The following is a 19,623-nucleotide window of genomic DNA, read 5'->3' as shown; positions in this document are numbered from 1 at the left end:
TTTCCTAACTTTGGCTTAGCTTTTCAAAAATTGTTGCAGCGTTACGTTTTCGCTTCTTCTTCCTTAAAAACATTATCTAAAAAAAATTTGTAGAAAGAAAGAAAGAAAAGAATGCTGGAATGCAGTCTATACTACTCACCACAACTATTTTAAAAAGTGTTTTGAACTCATACAAGATACTTTCTAAATTTAAATGGTTTTAGTAGTTTCCGGGAGAATCCAAACAACAGGAGGCAATATAAGGTCACTTCTGAGTTCAGGGAAAGGGCTCTTGGCATTTCACTCTCAGCAATATATTAACAACAAATTTTGCCAGGACTAGTGGTTGAGGAAATTGTTAATTCCACTCTACTGCCAGGTTAGCTGCCCCTGTGCATTTTCAGCTTACAAGTACTGAGGGGCAGCACATTAATGGCCAAAGGTGCAATGAGCAATCACAGCTCACCTTATTAGAAACACCACACTCAAAAGACTGCAAGGACTATCAGTTCCTTCCATATTTGCTCCCTTCCTGACAGAAATTACTGGATGTTTCTACTATTTTATACAGTCCTTCTCTTACCCAAACACTTCATATCCAAACCTCCTCAAAATGGTAAAACATACCACAAAGATCACAAACGCTTCCTACTTTGTTAAATAGACAGAAAGCAAAAAGCAGTAGGAAAATATCTACAAAATCAATCTCCCCAGTACTTTCACAAGGCAGTAACACTGCCAAATATTTTCAAATAGAAAACCATGCAGGATCTGGTAAAGATTAGAGAACAAACTGGCATCAAAACCAGCAAATTCTTAAGTCTTAATTATAGATGCATAGTTCTGTATCATTGCAAGCCCAGTGATAAACCAAATTTTGGTATTATGAAGACAAAGAAGGACTGTCAGAATGTAAAAAAAGAATTCTTCATATTATGTCAAGTCACTTCCTTTGAAGATAATACTAGAGTTTCACTGAAATACATAATACTTACCAGGAATGAAAGGAAAAAAAAAAATCTATAAAACTATTCAGGGCTGCACTTGATTGTCTAAGTGAAACAATATTTTTTATCCATGATGAACTACATTAAGGTGGACTGGTTTGTTTTTTTTGTTTTAAAATGAGACATAAGGTAGAAATTTCATCAGAAATCTCATTAGAAATTTTATTAGAGATTTCCCAAGTTGACGATGCATTAGATTTTATTTCCTTACAAATTAGAACCTTGTGTTAAAAAACACATTAAAAAGACATGAAATGAGCAAATAACTGGATGTTCAAAAGAATGACTTAAAAAGGATTGAACAACAACTTTCATGTATTCACATGACGTTTTAAGTAACTCTCCATCATTCTGTATTTGCTCTCCAACATGTTGGTGCAATATTTTTATGATGAGACATAAATAGAGCAATTATAGTGACGGTGTGCTGAAGTTTATGGGTGATTTTCATACAACTCTGCTAGTTCAGATGATAATTTCATGCTTATCTTTTTTCAGTACAATGACTTACAGTAGATACATAGAGTGTTTCTTGCATCCCACATCCACATTGTTTGCTCTCCTCAAAAACAATCCTAGCATCTACAAATTCTGCCTGTTTTAGGAGATAGCTGCAAGGTCTGATCAAAGCTGCACAAACAGGTAGTACTCTGTACAAATCAGAGTATTTCACTTGTAACACGTCATTTTTATTAGTTCCTCAACTGCCTAATCAGTAAACCCTGACTAGAAAAGGATTTTTAAAAGTCTACCTTTCTTTCATACCATTCAGTGCATATTGTTGTTTCCTCTAGATTTCTTTATCAAATAATTTCCCCCTCCAGCTCCTTTTGTGCATTTTTTAAAAGTACCCTTAAAAGAATATAATGTAGTTCACAGGTATGTAACAACAGAACAATGAAGTTATGGCAAAATATTCTAAAATGTCATTAATGTGTTATTATTCTAAGCAACATTAACCAGTTCATTATTTCCAACATGCTTAATTACTCCCAAATTGCCATCTCCATTTCAAGTATATTGCATATGCAATCCCAGCAAATTAATATACAGGTATATATGTTATTTAAAAACCAAGAGAAAAACTGTATTGGAATATAAATGGACTACAGTGTTATTACATTGTTGTTTAGGAAGCGTAGCATAGATAACTGACAAGTCTATATCACTTTGAACTTAACAAGAATACACTTCAGCTCTTACATGGATTATTTATCCGTGCCCATATCTCATGCTGCCTCATCAATAACGTTACACAGTAAATAATCTATAGATACCTGCACTGCAAACAGTAAGAAAAGCTAGTTGATACTCTACAATAAGTGAAATAAGTCTGTAAAGTACAAAAAGCTTCTGGGTAGACAGTAACTGTCTTTTACATCAGAAGCAACTTACAACTTATGTCTGTTTCTGGGAGGAAAGGGAGAAGAAGGGAGCTCAATTCTGCACTCAACTATGTCAGCATCTTTTTCGTTCTCAGAAAAGGTTATGCACATTACTTGCAAGCTGTGCCCATCATGAAATAAGCTGCAAGGACTTAACATGCAGCCTGAATTTAGTAATGTTTTCTTATGGCTAGGTCTTAAAAGAATTAAAAAAAAAAAAAAAAGAAAAAAAAAGGAACATTCTCTTTCCTTCAAGTGACAAGTTACCTGTGTCTTGCCTAACCTTGTAGGTCTTATTAATGTTTCTTAAATGTTTAAAAATGTATTTAAAATAGCTGCAGTTACTACCTCAAATCTGTTAATTAGGTTCTATTTTTGTTTTGTCTCTCTTTTCTGCCTCCTATGCCTACTTCCCCCTTGGCAAGAGGAATGAGAAGTACTTTTCTATCTGTAGAGCAGAAAAAAAAAACAAAAACAATCAAGCAGAAGAAAAGAACAATGCAAAAGGAAGATATAAAACATTATAGAAAATTTCAGGGATCTCTGACACAATATGGATGTGGTGAAGAACATGTTCCCACGTTCTGCAATCAGATAGAAGATCCATCACAAGTCAAGTGCCTGAATTAGTGAATACATATATGAAAGAAACTACAGCGTATAGCAGAAGGTGAAAGAAATAGCTCCCTATTCAGAACCAGTCCTAAGTGTATCAAAACCCCAGGACAATGTCACAGTGCACACACACACTGCCAGACATAACGGACAGCATATTAAAAAAGGGTTATTGGTGCTTTGTACACACCATTAAGCAGAGGTATTAAATAGCATGTAAAAATTCCAGCCCCCAAAACTGAATCTCAAGATCTAATCCCTCTGCTGGGAGCAGAATTCTTCACTTCCAACCACAGCTGCACGCACACTGTTGACTATTTCCTACCCCGCAAGGAGTGGTCAGTTGCAGTGCCAGTGTAAATGGCCACAGAGTTCCTGTTGGGAATGGACATGGCCCTGCCAGTTCCTCAGCTGTGCCCAGAAGCTATAGTGAGAAGTGCTGGCTATCCCAGCCCAAACAGAAGCAGGAACTGCTCCTTTGATACAGTAGTGTAGGTGATCAAGCTGTGGGGCTCAGTGAATATTCCCTGACATCCATCTGAACTTAGTTTATTTGTAAAGGTGTTATGAATAAAAGTACATCAACTCTATGTTAATAAAATGAGGAGTTAAACACAACCTTGTGATATCTTTTGCTCTCCATCGTGACAATTACATTTAGTTGTAGAAAGCCACTTACAATGATAATAGATGGAGTAGAAAAAGGTTACGTTCTGCATACTGTAGTGAGCAATACAATTATGCAAATTAAATGCAGTAGAATGAGAGACAATAAAAGTGTGCTGTACCAAGCAATATCAAGTAATAGGAATGAGGCAAAGGAGAACAACGTGAGGAGCTGGAAGCAAGTTTCTATAACCCTTCAAAATTTCTGAGATTTCAGACTAAAAAATGTCTTTAAGGTAATGACAAGTTTCTGCTGAATTGGAGTTTAAGTTAAAAACAACAAAAGCTGCTTAAGCACAGAAAGTTCTTAAGAACAAGAGCTTTGCAATACAAGCAAAACATCAATGCTTCAGTAATAAATTCGTATTGACTATCCCTCCGGACTCTAAACATGATACATATTATTTTTTATTTTTCTATTTCAAAGCAGCTCTTAAATAGCTCTTGGTTGTAAAAACACACACACAAAAAAGGATAAAAGCAAGAAGGTCCTACATTCTGTTTAGCTACTGAAAAAGTCAGCAAAGTCAGAAACACATTTTGATGTGGAACTTTCTTTGTATCAGCAAAGAGATTGTAAAATGCAGCAATAAAGAAAAAAATATCAGCCACTCATAAACTACTCTGGCCATTATCTTCAGTCATTAAGAAAAAGGAACACAACTAAGAGCATCAAAACAAGATAGACAGGCAAGGAAAATGACTTTACAGTAGTATCACTGAGGACATCACAATTGACGTGTCTGGTGCAAGATAACCCCACTGTCACCTTTGGAAATGACATTACCTATACAGAGAAGGGTCCTGGAGAGGCTTCATGAGAGGGACTACAGAAGACCAAGGCCCACAGGAGGCAAGAAAAATCACACGGGGCACAACGTTCACAGCTGAAGATATGCTTTCTAGCACTTCAGAGAGAAATTGTAGGGAACTTGTGTTTCCAGGGCACTATAAAAGGAATACCTCCTGATCATACTCCAAAGTGCTGAGGTCAGACTGGTTGGTCGCACAGTAAAGCGAGTCCAGCAGCCTAGGTCATGGACAGCTCTGATGTGACAGGGCTTGCTTCAAAAGACTGGGAATCATTGCTCAGCTGGGTAGATAATTTTTCCTTGGTCTTTGGCTTTTCAAGTCCATTAGGAGACCTCACTCCTTCACAAAGAGACTAACATAGTATGATCCATGAAGCTTTCAACATCTTGGTTCTAGCCCTCCCTCAGAATTATCTATTTCTAAGTATATCAGCAGTTACTCAAATCCATTTGCTGCTACCAGAACAGAAACTTAATATAAACTAACACAAGATAAGATGTCTCTTCAAAGCAAATGCTGTTAACATTTACACTCAGTTTTCTTGACAGACACTAGATATACAGAGTGCATCCTTTCCAACAGGCAAGCAGTATAATTCACTAAACAGTATTAGAAAGATCAGTAAAAATGCACAATCTCAGAAGAGAATAGTGAGTTCTTGGCATTGCCAGTTGTCATGCATCTTGCAGTGAACCCATCAGTTTTTCTCTAATCATTGTGATTTCCAGATGTCTTGCACGTGAAAGCAAAAGCCTTCTGAATTCACTTGCCAGCACATGGTTATGTGGAAGGAATTTATTTTTCTTTTCTAAAAACAAACATCAACAAAAAACCTATCACAATGATTTTTTAAATTATTATTTAATCTGTTATATAGATAAACTGTTGGTTGGTTGTTCTTCCTCACTTGGAAATGAACGTTCACAATTTCAATTCTCTTGTGTTTAAGCGCCTGCCACAGTTTTTCTTGCATGCACGAAAAAATTACATTTCTGCTGTTTCTATTCTGAAATGAAGACCAGTGTTTTTTCACCAATCTGTTAGTAATGTTGTGTGAATGACTTCACAGTAAGATTAGTCCTTTGGCAACCAAAGCTACGGGAAAATTAGCAGAGCTTTAACCAAATCTCTAAGAACATACTGGTCTGAGGGTTGTGTAAGCACTGGATTGGAGGGCTGATAGACTTTTAGAGGGAGACTGGGACAGGTTTGGGAGCTTTTTGTTTTTAACAAGCAGCTGGCTTATGAAAGATTTTATTGGGCAGGCTTAAGCTAGCACTGAATAGTGAGATACATTTATGCAGCAGCTGTGATCAAGATCAACACAGCCATTTTGTTTACTCCTGAAAATGTGCCACGTTTCTGACATGTTCCAGCCATGAGATTGGACTTGCAAGCATAAATAGCTAATGCTTGAAAAATTAAATGATGTCGTGCCTGTAAATAGTCCTGTATGACTGTTTATTAAAGTGTTGGGTATGAATAGCAACTGTTCCATTATAATATAACAAAAAACAGCCTTTTCCTTTCTCTCTTTTTTGTTTTTTTTTTTTTGTGTTTGCTCTATTTTTCTTTACTAGGAGTTAACTTTTATACTTCCCAGTTAATTAAGATATGCCTCAGAGAGATAAGCATGCCTCCTTGAAGACAAACCAAATGAATCATCCTTTTGGCTGGATCTGAGCACCTGCATGTTGACTCCCAATTCAGCTTTGTTTTTAATCAGCAGAAAGTATGCCCTTGAGAGCTCGCTTGTGAAAAGCAAATTAACATCACTGTTCAGTTGTGCTTTTTCTGCTACACAGATTTTGTTAGCAATGTTCCTAAATTGCATAAGAATTAAAATGAATAAAAGTAATTCAGTGTAGAAAAATTAACTATAGCCTTAAAACATAAAAAAGAATTCTGAATGCTAGTTAGATTTCCTTCTCCCCAGATTTACATACTATTCTGGATAAATTCTCGCTGTTTAAAAGCATAACCTCTGTGTTTTAAAGTCAGGACATTCTTAGCTGAAACACGGATGATGATGTTTCAGTATCTTAGGCTAAGGAATATATTTTGAAGTACATCTTGCCAGGCTATATCGCTGTCATGTGAAATAGTTGCAGAATAATAAGTTTAGGAATGGACATTTGAACTGGCCCTTGGTTAAGTGGATTATTTTCCCATGGCGCTGAATCACAACTGAAATTACAGCTATTAAATTTAACATTAACACCTGCTCTAATGTTATTCCAAGTGTTTTCCATTCTGGACTTTGAGACATGCCTCTCCTTCACACACACAACACATCTTTGTATTCCTGTGCTGCATCATCAATACTGTGTGTGTTACAGTGCTCCTGGTGGATTTTCTTGGAGAGAAGAGGCAGTCTAGTCTAAGAAGTACGTGCCCCATCCTATGTGACAGATCAACATAAAAACCTTTCAGGTCTGAAAAATACATCTCAGGGACTGCAAAGAGAAACGTCACATCTATATAAAAATAAAAAGGAAAAATCCTTTATAATAACGATATGCTGACAAGCAACTTCAGATAGTTTGCAGGTCATCAGCGCAAAGTTTTTGCCTTCATTTCCAAGACATGTAGAAATCACAGTGATTACGGAAGAACTGCAGCTGCGATGGTGCAGGTTCACTGCAAGATGCACAGCACCTGGCAACACCAAGAATTTACTATTCTTCTCCTAGGCTGCTGAATATAGTTACAGTTCCTTCCGATATTGTTTGGTGAATTATATAGCTTGCCTATTGCAAATGAAGTGCACCATGTATCCCGTGCCTGTAAGGAAAAAATGAGTGAGTGGGTATAAGTACTAACACATCTAACATCCGGGTGAAGTTGAATTTCATTGTTTCAAACAGGTTGGTTTTGTTTGTTTTTGTGGGTGGTTTTTTTATTTTTTTTTGGTAGTATTGAATATTTCCCTCACCTTTCAAATACAGCTGTATTAAATTATAATTGCATACGAATGCACATGCAACATAGTTACTTCTTGCAATTAACTGAATACCTTATTTATTTAAATCTAAATAGGTAGTGTATATGAAAGACAAAAAATAAAATCAATGTTATCTGTGGTAAATTGAAAATCCATTCAATTTTTGTCTTTCAGTAATGCTTGCTTTGAAGTTTACAAATATTAGCTATGAATACCACATCAGTTTTCTTCAGAGGAAAGAAATCCTGGTCATAGCAAGAAAGAATGACTTCATCTGATCGTGAACTGAACACAGCAGCTGTGCTGCTCGTCGAAGATACATAATAACCTGCACTGACAGTGGTTTCCCTGCCTTCATCACAATCCCAAAAAGCCATTTTCTTACAGTACATTCTCCTTTCCACTTCTATCTCATTCTGGGTTGGAGAAAAAAGAAAGTTGCAGATGGAATGTTTACTGCTTTTCAAATAATTCATATGAAAATGCCTCTTACACCCACTGCTGCCTCCCACCTCTCCCCAGCATTATAAGGAGGAAGGGGGATGGGGGAAGGATGAAAAGAGAACAAACTGAAGGATTACAGAAATATAAAAGTCAGCACTTAATTCTAAAGAATTTTAATGTAATAAAGCACATATATCAGGGAACAGATTTGCAACTAACAACTTGAATATCACAAGAAATACGTGGAGGCATGGGAATGCCACAGACTCATCTGAAAATGGAAAGGTTCCTCAATCTGAGTTCTTGCATTAAACAAACTACCAAGCTGTAAGTACAGTCAGTGTATCTCATGAAGATCTAGAAAGTATGTTGTAATATTTTGGTTCTAAACAATGCTCTTGTATAACCTTTTAAAGCTTTTTCAACTAACAGAGAAAAACCAAACATTCCTGCCTCCTCCCATTCTTAACAAACCAAGAAACAGAATGCTGCACTGAGGATGCTGCATATTAAAACAAACATATCAGCTTCACCTTCAGGTTGCTTTTCAGTTACACTCTAACAGAGATATAAGAAAATCATTTGCCCTTCCATCCCTTTCCATAGCTACATTCCTTAGCTGAAACCAGTATTAAGAAAAAAAGAAAAGACAACCACACACAAATACAATGAGAAGCCAAATGTGAAAACAATTATGACACTTCAAATACAAATAAGAAGAAATGGAAAAAATCTGTCTTCACACATCATGTGCGTCCAGTTAGAGAAGCTGCCCTTGATAGCCACCATTTCCATACTTACAGCACAGATTAAAAACCAATCTTCCTAATGAAAATATAATTATAAATGAAATTACAATGAAAATATTTGTAAACACTGATAGAAATCATTGCACAGTGAAGCTAAAGATATGTCTGATTAGGAGTTCTTCCTAGCATACATGTGCATTGGACAGGCAAGCAGAGAGATCCCCTATCACTTGATACATCGAGTTCAGAAATAAACAACACAAAAATGAATGAGTTATTCTTTCAGCTCACAGCTATATCAGTAATTCATAGTTACAACAGTAAGCCACTGCTTACGAGATGTGAGGGAGAGAAAACAGAAAGTCAAGAACTTTGGAGCAGCTACTGATATTTGCAGTAGGACTTTTTTTTCTAAAATACCATTACTGCTTTTTCCTCAGTAACTGTACGAGGGCTGATCCAAAAGTCATGCCTCCTATATTATTATGTTGGCCCATAACATCAGAGACAGATGTTGGTGCTATGGCAGTAGGGGTTGAACCTTCCCACCAATATCCCATCACATTTCATTGCTGCAACAGATGGCAGCAGAAGGGCAGTCTCGTAAAATGGCATCTGACATGAAGTGTGCATGAAGCAAAGGTATGCTATTGAATTCCTTATATTATAAATCTCTGTTTAGCTAGTAACTAAGGCACACAACTTAAACTTTAGATCTATGAAAAGTGTTCCAAAGAAACCCAGTCAGAGATTTGGATCCCACTGAAATCCAAGCAAGGCAGGCACTTAAACACTTTTCTGGATTTGACCATCACTACCAGTCATGCTTTATTAGTCATGCGATGTACTCCTCTTATCAAAAGGAACAGATTACTACATGTATTATCTATGGCAACTGCTGTGTGTAAATACCTGCTTTTACATCCTGTTGCTCGGTCTGCCCACCACAATTACTGCAGATACACAATAACCGGATGGGTAGGAGGCTGGAGGGAAGCCGAAGACTGAAGTTATAATAACCAACTACAAGAATACTCAATGCTTGTATGGGTTTCTATAGTTGTGCACGAATATTCTTAAGATTTTGTTTAAGTCTTTGCACTATTAAGTTCAGATAAGCATACATTTAGATGTTTGTTTGTGGGATAACTACAGAGGTTTCAAAGCACCTACATACTGTGATATTCAGCCACCACATTGAATCAGCAAGTCTGAATCTGCCTGATTATTAGACTGAAAATTATAATCCTAATCAAATATCACCACAACATCAAATATAACTACAATATTATCAAACAGTATTCCTATCTTACAGGCTTGCAGCACTTTTAATTGCTAAATAGAAGTATGTCATGAATCTCTACTAAAGGATAATCCCATAATTACGCAATTGCCTGAGAAATGAATTTCCTTTGGAAAATAATCCTAAACTTCCTGAAGACATCTGTGGAAGAAGTGGGAAGGAAGAAAAACTCTTACAGATATCTTCTCCATTAAAGCGGGCTTTGTACAATGCCAAATTCACCTTCCAAAAAGGCTTAGTACTGCAATGCAGCGAGACACTGTGAAACAGCACTTCATCAGATGCAAATGGGGAAGCCCAGGTGCAGACATCCAGCACCCTTCTATTGCGAAACCGAACTAGTTCTTGTGGCATAAAGGCAAAAAGAAAAAGGAACAATACATCTCAAAAAGGGCAGAAGAAACACGGACAGAAATATTACAGCTTCTCAGCTCTTTTCATATTTGCTTGCTGTTGAGTGGAGAATAAAGAAAACAATTACCAAAAAAGCCAACACCTGGACAGTGAAGGTTTGGAATAACTATTCCATGGGTAATATCCACAGAAAATGAATGTAATACATTGCAGAAGTAAGACCAGAAAAAAACACGCATAACCTTTTGCAGTCAGATGCTTAACATCTTTCCATTTCCTTTTGCTTCTTATTCCATTCAACATTCTGTTCCTGTGCTCAGTTTATTCTTATGCCTTACCCGCCCTTTCTCTGCTTCCACACAACTTTATGACACCGTATCCGAAGCATCAGATTTACCCCACTGGGCACTGAAGGATTTAGCACATCGTTAGAAACACAGTACATTCATATTTCTCTCCTAACTGTGGTGAAACAAGGAAAACAGACCCCCGACTCACATCTGGTTTCTCAAACATTTTGAATGAGAGCACAATTTTCAGACATCCACTTGCACCTGAAACGTCCTTCTGAAAACAAACACTATCCAATAGGTTGTCTCTAAAATATCACTACTGATGTTTGAGAAATAGATAGGATACCCTTTCAGTAGACAAAAAACAGGTTTCTTTTTATTTTAAAATAAGTAAGTCTTTTCTCTTTTCCGATATGAGAAGGTTTACCATCCTTATATAATACTAATCAGGAAAACATGCATATCATCTAAAGTAAGAATTACTTTTAAAATTCAGTAAAGAAGCACATAGACAATAACATTTCCTAAAAATAATTTGTATTTATGACTCTGGTTTAACTTGTTGAAGGGAAAAGGACTTCCAGTTGCAGAGTTACTAAAAAAAGATTAAAAACAAAGGCATACAGTCTGTCACATGGGCATTACTAATTCATTTAGGTTCCTGTTCATTCCACTGTATTACAAGGTCTGCTCTCCCCAAACTAAAGTGGAAAATTAACCTTATTCCCCTCCTCCCAGTCAAGTAAAGAAACATTAATATCAACGTATTAGAAGAAATAAAATGGACAACATGTATCTACATTTTGGCAAACATAAGTGGAACACAGGCAGTAGAGAAAGCTTTTTTTTTTTTAAACATGGATTTGAACTTCTTATCACAGCATTTGAGAACACTTACAGATGTGTGACTGAAATCTGGCTTGAGTGTGTAAAGTATATGATCAAAATATACAGGGAATAAAATACAGTTTGTGTAGTCATATTCAGGAATGCAAGGAACCAGAGTCTGAAATCAATAACGTTAACATCCAGATGAAACTAGAAGCAATCAGAGAAGCAGACTTGTATCTTTAAAAATCATATTTTCAACTATGATTTACAGTCCATCTACTGCAGTTGTTACAGACTGTGACAATAAAACAAAAGAATTGCCATGACTTTATTTTTATACATCAGTCCAGAGGACAAGAAAAGGACACTTCACTATCAGGCAGTTTTCTACAAAAATGAACCTGAAGGCACATACTTCAATCTGTTTTTCATCCTCAACCAATACACCAACCACGTATGATAACAGTTGGCAGGATATCTTCAAGGAAAAACTAATCCAAGGTCAGCTCATGAAAGAAAGCTTTTATTGGATGAAAACATTACTGAATCTCCTTTGGCTGCCATTGCTGTAAGGAAACTTAGAAACTTCAAACTCAGCATTGAAGCACTGATGCAAAATATGGAATTAATACAATAAGCTTCATTCTTACAGCGTAAGATGGCAAGATAAATGCAGAAAGGCACGGTAAGATTGCAGTACTCCATCAGTCCTTTTCTAAATGACATTATGGCATCCTAAATTCACCAAGACAACTTTAGATAAACAGCCAAGAAACTCAGTCATGACTCTAGGCCTTTCTCAAAGCAACAGTCTATCTTCAAACACTTCCTAACACACAAAACAGGTCTGTCCAAGGCTCAGTAACTCAACAGTTACATGAAGCAGCACTGGATATCCTTTTGGCCAGCAGCAGGTGCATTCAACAACTATGTCACAAGTAAGTCAACTACTGCTCACTTGCTTAATTTTCTATGGCCAGTAAATTTGTATTTCCCCTTCAGCATTTTTATTGGATAAAACTGTGTTGTACGATAACACAAAGCTTTTTAAATACCTGCTTATTCAATTTTACATCTTTTTTGAGTTGCACTTGTATTTTATAACAACAAAAAATCCACTTTCTATCCAATATTTGTTTCCCACTTGGCAGTTGCGATCTCTTTTCATACTGAGTGGAGAGAAAACTGACTTGACAGATTGTATTTACCAACATCCCATTTGCTAAATCATTCCAGCTAGAAACATAATTGTATTGTCAAGAGCATTAAGTGGCACACTTACACTATGAGAGAAACTTACAAAGAAGACAACATCCAAATATGCAAGTAAGAAAACATTTGGGGACGTGGAGGGGGGGGGGGATACAGAAACAACAACAAAAAACAGTTCAACACTTAAAGATTTGTCATTTGTAATCCCTCAAGTGGAAGTTTATCTTCTACTGTGTACTTTAGAGAGAAGATTTCCTTTTTTAAACACTACATGCACACTTCCTGAATTCCTAAAATCTCTTCCACCCTACAGCACCAAGCAGGAAATCTGGAAAAGTTAGGAATTTGACCAATCATTCTGATAACTACCAAATCTGATAGTTTTTCCAGATACTCTATTAAAACAGTCCTGGGTTCACTGTCACCAGAAATAAGAAATTCACAGAACTAGTTCAGTCTTTAGTGATACTTTCTGTAAAAAGCTGAAGGAAAAACAACAAAATTACATAGTTTAGAATATTGGGAACAACTGTGCTGGAAAGAAAGGGAAAGAACAAACAATTCTGAAGACAGAAAAGCTGTAAAATCTCACTATAATGCTGACATATATTTCCCTGTATATACATTTATCTTTAAACAGCTTTACCATGCATGTTGTTTATAGTAGATTTAATAACACAGCATTTTTATTTTTTTTTTTTAAACAAACAAGCAAATCTTAACATATCTCACTACTGAAATCTTAATCTATCAAGCCCCACTCAGTTACAGAATTCCTAATGGTTGAGCAAAAAGAGGTGCTCAAAACAACACACTACAAATAAAATTTACTACCACTGTTTAAATATGTGATTACTTAATTCCTGATCAGAATCACTTTGAAGCTTTTCTTTTAATTTTATAGCTTTTTTATACTAGAATCTGATCCCTTCATAACTGAGCTAGCATCCTTAGTTCATCACAATAAATGATTTTTATCAATCTAATGGCATCTAATGAAAGTAAAAATTTGTTTGCAAACAAGGGTATCGCAAATTATGTACTATAGCATTACAAACAACATAAGAAAAAGATGGGGGTAGATAGAGTTTTCTTACCTAGCTTCACAATCTCTTTCTGTAGATATGAATAGAAAAGGACAAAACAGAGTGGAAATACAAATACAAAGAACAGCATCACTTACCATTTCCTGAGATGCATACTTCGGATCTTCAGGATCAACTGACCAGTAGCAATAGTCAAAGCTGAAGGCCACAGTCTTTTCTCTTGAGTCCCAAGTACCATCAGGCCTACTGTCAATCTGACAACAGAAGGAAAAAAGTCAGACTTCACTCCAAAGTAGAATAAAAAGCAAGCATTTTAGAACTAACAGGATCTGCATTGTGGAAAAGGAACAACAAACAGTTAATTCTTTTTGTTCATTTTCCTTTGATTCACAGAGTGGGGAAGCAGGGATGTCCATGACAAACCTGCTGAGAAATTTTCGCTCAAGGGTATGTTTTCCATAAGTTAGATTCTTCAGCTTAAATACAATTGAGAGTCTCCACAACATCCGTATGAAGAGAGAAGCCGTATAATCCTTTTTATACATCTCAGTGAAGCTGAGAAATGATATAGAACTGCATCACAGAAATGGGGCACAAGAAGAGCTAAACAAAACCCATTTTCTCACTCTATTTAAAAATCCAAGTCTGTTCTCCCTTTTCCCCTTTGTCATGTTGACAAGCTAATAGATCTTTTGCTGTGACTGCATGCTACAAATGCATCCAGTGAATTAATCAATAACTTTATCATAACCTTAGCATATGCAATAATATAAGCAGAAAATAAACAATAATTAAGCAGACTAAACAAAGTTCTTCACTGATGTCACCACAAACCAGGGAGTGACTATACTGTCTATCAGATTACTGAATAAATGGCATTAAATGCTGAAGACTAACATTAACTGTAAATCTACAGGGAAAATGAAACTATAGGCTCAGAGGGTTTTGTGGTGTTTTTTTGTTGTTGTCATTTCTTTAAGCCAAGAAACAGCGAAATAAAGTGTTATAAGTAATGTCAAATCATCTTTGAATTTGACAGGTTATGCATATTTAAAATCTCACTTGGTTGTACTTGATTCAACATAATATCTTAAGAATCAAAATTTCCTTCAGCTAGACATGACACCTTAATCTTCACCATGCTTTGATTCAGAGATCTTTTTATTAAGTAACCTTTTATTTAATTAAATTTTCTACAGCAATAGAAAGACAGGAAGAAAATATTGCAAGCTATCGCAACTTCTAAAAACGAAAAGCAAAAGAACCAAACAAAAAACCCCAAATCCCTTCACCTCAAGGAGATGTGCCTGACAGAAGAAAATCTGTACTTTGTAAACCTTGGCATCCTTTCTAATTTTCAAAGTTTTCTTTAGTTTTTAATTACAAAGCAAATGCACTTCATATGCAATGCAAACATTAGTGTATAAATACTAGTTTACGCACTGCAGTAAGCAGTCTAAATTTAGTTCATGCATTGAAAAAAACTCACCAATTATGAAACATCAGGAGTGAAAACATTCACAAGTCAGCTCTTGCACCCACAAACAACCCAGCCTACAGAGCCTGCTTTGACTTCCCAGGGCCCCAAGGAGTCCACAGATACTCTTTAAGAACTAGAATTTAAAGTCTGTTGTGTCGCACGGCTCAGCTGGACCCACTTTCCCAGCTGTGGGCCTCCACCTGCCTGCAGAGTCAGTCTCAGCTGGTGGGGGTGGGGTTGCTGCAGCATCGCCATGGCAACCAAAGCCCGTCACAAGAAAATTAGGGACAGCTTGCAGCTGGAAAGCAACTGACTCTTGGAGAGCTTTATTACACGTGCAAAGATTTGGGAAAAATTGTTCAAGAGACTAGTGAATTTTGGGCTCTGTCAATACAGTCTTGCAAAGTCATTCACACCTGACCAGGAGGGAGATCACTGCAAGCTACTTTTAGTCCTATTTTCAGGAGATGTGTTGTCTTACCAATGGTAACTCACAGTCGGAACAACAGCACTTCTGCTGACTGAACTAAGCAAATCCTGGAAGTATCAGAACCTCAACGCTAGCCCCAGTAAAGAAATGCAATACACAGATAATTTGCAACAATTTACATCCATGAGACATTCCATACAGCTAACTTTTTTCTCCTTCTTTAAAAAAAAGAACACCCACAGTCATTACCAAAAAGTTATAACAGAAAAAGGTAAAACAAACAAACAAACAAACCTCAAAGACCATCCATTTTATTTTTCCCTGTCTTTCTCTTCAAAAGCTCATGAAATATTTCTCTTGAGCCAACCAGCTAGAATAACTGGGTTCCTCATAGCTATAAAGAAACACATCCATCTCTTAGAATCCCTACCTTCACCTCAGTAATTCCACAGTTCATTTATTTGCTTTTCAAGCAGGCAGAAGTTTGACTACACAAAACTACTTGGTTTCCATTCCATTAGTTTAGTTAAGGCATACGGCAGTTTTAAGTCATTTAAGAGTCTAAAACAGAGGGTTGATTCCTATGTATGTAGACTCTAGAGCTCTAAGACAGACACATTAATTTTATTCTAATAGCTCTTGGTCTTTTACTAAGGCCTGAAGTGTAGCCGAACACATTTTGCTCCATTTCATGTAAGCCAGTCACATTCTAAGTACAAATAGGAGAGGAGGAAAGAAACAGAGAAAGAAATCATCCAGATGTTGGAAACAGTAAGATAAGTGCAAAATCATAAACAAATTACCAACAGCTTTGAATAATGGCCCACAGCCAAAGCACAGTAGCTTTGATAAGAAGAAAATATAGCAAACAGTCAGATGCTACATTCCCTGACACCATGAAAAAAAAAAAAGGAAAAAAAAACAACTTTCTAGAGCTACGCTAGTTTAAATGTATCCCTTAGTATTCCTTTCAAAATGATCCAATAGCCAAACAAACGCAGCAAAGCATCACATCAGGATCCTTAAAGGAGAAGCATAAGAAAAGAAAAGGCATACCTTTACATTTCTGACTGTTGTCACTTTGTCGTCAACTTCTACAATCACTCTTCCTCCTTCCGCACTCTCTCTGGAATCAAAACACATTCAAAAAGTCATTTGAAATACAAAGACACAAAGATGCATTTCACATTCATAAAATCTAGAAATTTGCATTTCCTTTCAAGAATTTTAAAACAGACATAAAACACTTCATAAAACATTGTATTCCTAAAGGGAACGTAATTTCACTTTAAAAACATACACTGCATTGTTACTCTGAAGCAGAGCGGAGTCCTTGTAGACTGGCAATGTAAGTACAGTAAGTACAGTAAGTGTAGTAAGGATCCAAGTCACAGACCCACGAGACAGAAGTGTTGTCAGTTTTTATCATCTAGTTTTTACCACATAATCCAAAGATTTTATTGTACTCCTCAAAAAAATGTTTGTTTTTTTTTTTAGCAAAACAAGCCTGTCCTGAAATGTAATCAGACTGATTGCTTCACAGCTGCAAAGCACCATGCACTCCTATATATTATTTGCATAAAATCACTTGGCAATCACCTGCTTTGGCATCATCAGTTTAGTTAGAAGGCAGATAAGACAAAACGAGGTTTAGAAAACTGAAATCTGATTGACCACCATCCATTTGTGACTCCAAATCTCTGTTTTAACAGACTTCTTCACATTTGTACAGGATGTAATTACTTACTAAATCAATTTCTCCTTTCATTGACAGCCAACTTTCAGTCAGAACATAGCACAGTGCAGCCTGCCTTTTTGTCAGCTGAGTAGCTTTGTTCAAATCTCAACTGAAAAAATCTACACCAAATCTCCAATTCTAAATAAATGGAAAATTCAAATAGAAGGCCACCCCAGGTTACTTTTAAACATTTAACCTCCTCTTCTATAGTTGCTGAACTGTTCCAGATGAAGTTTAAAAATAATTAGGAACACCTGCCTGAAGCAGGTGTTCATGCATGGAATAATTCTAGTAACTTGCAGTAACTTTAAAAGTATTATCACAGAATATATAAGAAAAGTTCAACAACAGCCAGCACCTTCAATCCCACCAGTACTAATTACAAGAAACTCACTGCCTTCAGGCCACACTTGCCATAAAACTCTACAAATGTGTATTTATAGGGTTCTCATCACCAATATACTCATATTCTAAAGTCATTACTGGAGATCTAACATAAAGAAATTCCAAATACAAGACGTTAAAGGTATAAAAATTATTCTCAAATATAAAGTTAAAATGTTTATTTGTTAAAATAAAGTTAACATTTATATACTTACAATGACAGTACAACAGAAACAAGAGAAAAATCAAACTACCACACCACACTCTAGTACAGGGTAACAATGATTCTTCACGACATAGCAGCTGAGTAGCTTTGTTCGAGACTCACACTAGAAAGCCAACAGCAAATAGAAGTAAAACTAATCTGCTCTGGATGTAGATTCACAGCCTACTTTACTTATCTCAGCTGATGGCTATTACTGGAAGGAACAATTTGTGTTCTCCTCTGCAATGCCTCACATGTGTTCTCATTTCTTTTTTTGTGTGTGCATGTGTGTCTGATCTAGCAATCACACCCCCATACAATGACTCAGATCAGCTGTGATCAGAAAGCAAACACACAACTACTAAAGCCAAAGTAAGAGAAATTTCATGGGTATGCAGTGGTGGAACAGAGCTGCTTTTGCAACAGCTTACAGCTGAGAGAAAGAGAACTGAGTTTTTTTCTAAATAGAATCGTTAAGGTTGGCAAAGATTGGTAAAGGTCTCTAAAATCATCTAGTCCAATAGGTCATCTACCATCAACACTGTCCATCAAACAGTGTTCCTAAATAATACATCTACCCATTCCTTAAAGGCCTCTGGGCATGGTGACTACACCAGCTCCTGGGTAGCCTGTTCCAGTACCCACTGGAACTCCACTCTTTTAGAGAAGAAATTCTTCCTAATATGCAACATACAACAAAGCTGGACCTGTAGCTGTCTCCAGTCTTAAAAACCATTTGTTCAGCCTCCCTGTAAGTATGTGTTTATTTCATACTTCGCTTAGGTACAGAGAACTTTAGGAAAGGAAGCCCAGTTTAATATCTGAAGTCCAACAAATAAAGCACATTACAGATATTGCAGATGTTCTGCCTTAATTCCGAATTCCAAACACTACAAGAAGCTCTTGCAGCAAAAATCATGTATGTTCACACAGGTTATATACATGTATCACAGTTCGTATTTGAGTAATAAAACAATATTTCATCCTTACTAAATGGGTGCTCTGCTCTACCAGTATGAAAGCTGTATTACTTGTACCAAAAAAATCACCCCCAAAATCCATTTCTCTTGTGATATGTTTGACTCCCACTGTTCAGAAATCACAGTGATCTAAATATTCAGCTTCCCTATCATCCTTTCTCTTCCCTTTTGAATAAATCGTGCTGTGCTTGGGAAATGCTCTCTTCTAAATTACTTTGTACAAACAACTTTTTCTCACGCAGAGCTGCAAAAAGATCATTTTGTGGTACGTGGGCCCAGGACAACCCCGTACCTTCCCACAAAGTTTCAGCAAAATGCAAACCCAGTGACAGTCTAGTAACAAAAATACAAAATGCAGCAGCAGGGCTGCAACAAGGAGCTACAAAAGAGACCCAATGGAAGCAAAGCAACTGTCACAGTCCAGCCAAAACGAGGGGGAGCTCAATGGAAAATCTCCTCTAACAGTTGCTGGTCCTTTGACAAATCATTCTGCAGCCCATCAAAGCAAACACAATCCTAAAGAGACCGCAGATGCTGAAAGACCTGGAAGAAGGAGCCAGCAGAATAGAATCATGGGAGGATCAAGGCTCCCTTAGAGCAACATTTCCACATCTTGCTGGATTGCATAGAAACTAGGTCAGATTGCAGAGTGCAGAAGTGCAAATGGGTACACAAAGCTGGAGGCAGCAGTGAGTGGGAAGAAGGGCAGTTGCTTATTTTAGGTTTTATAAAATTTGCACCACTTCCCTCCACCCTCTCAAATAA

The 19,623-nt window shown here is 36.6% G+C and overlaps 1 protein-coding gene across 1 annotated transcript in view; it reads right to left on the bottom strand.

Annotated features, from left to right (window-relative positions):
• Positions 1 to 19,623, bottom strand: part of STARD9 (StAR related lipid transfer domain containing 9) — a 95,964-nt gene that overhangs the window by 69,076 nt on the left and 7,265 nt on the right. Inside the window, exons 2-3 of the mRNA XM_031553545.2 lie at positions 16,608 to 16,677; positions 13,779 to 13,895 (exon numbers count right to left, since the gene is read on the bottom strand). Of these exons, the coding sequence (XP_031409405.2) occupies positions 13,779 to 13,895; positions 16,608 to 16,677 (187 nt within the window). The remainder of the gene's footprint in view (positions 1 to 13,778; positions 13,896 to 16,607; positions 16,678 to 19,623) is intronic.

This window comes from Meleagris gallopavo, chromosome 5 (genome assembly GCF_905368555.1).
Source record: "Meleagris gallopavo chromosome 5, MGAL_WU_HG_1.1, whole genome shotgun sequence".
NCBI classification, from domain to species: Eukaryota; Metazoa; Chordata; class Aves; order Galliformes; family Phasianidae; genus Meleagris; species Meleagris gallopavo.
The sequence above is the reverse complement of the archived record's forward strand: the minus strand, read 5'-3'. Positions and strand labels throughout refer to the sequence as shown.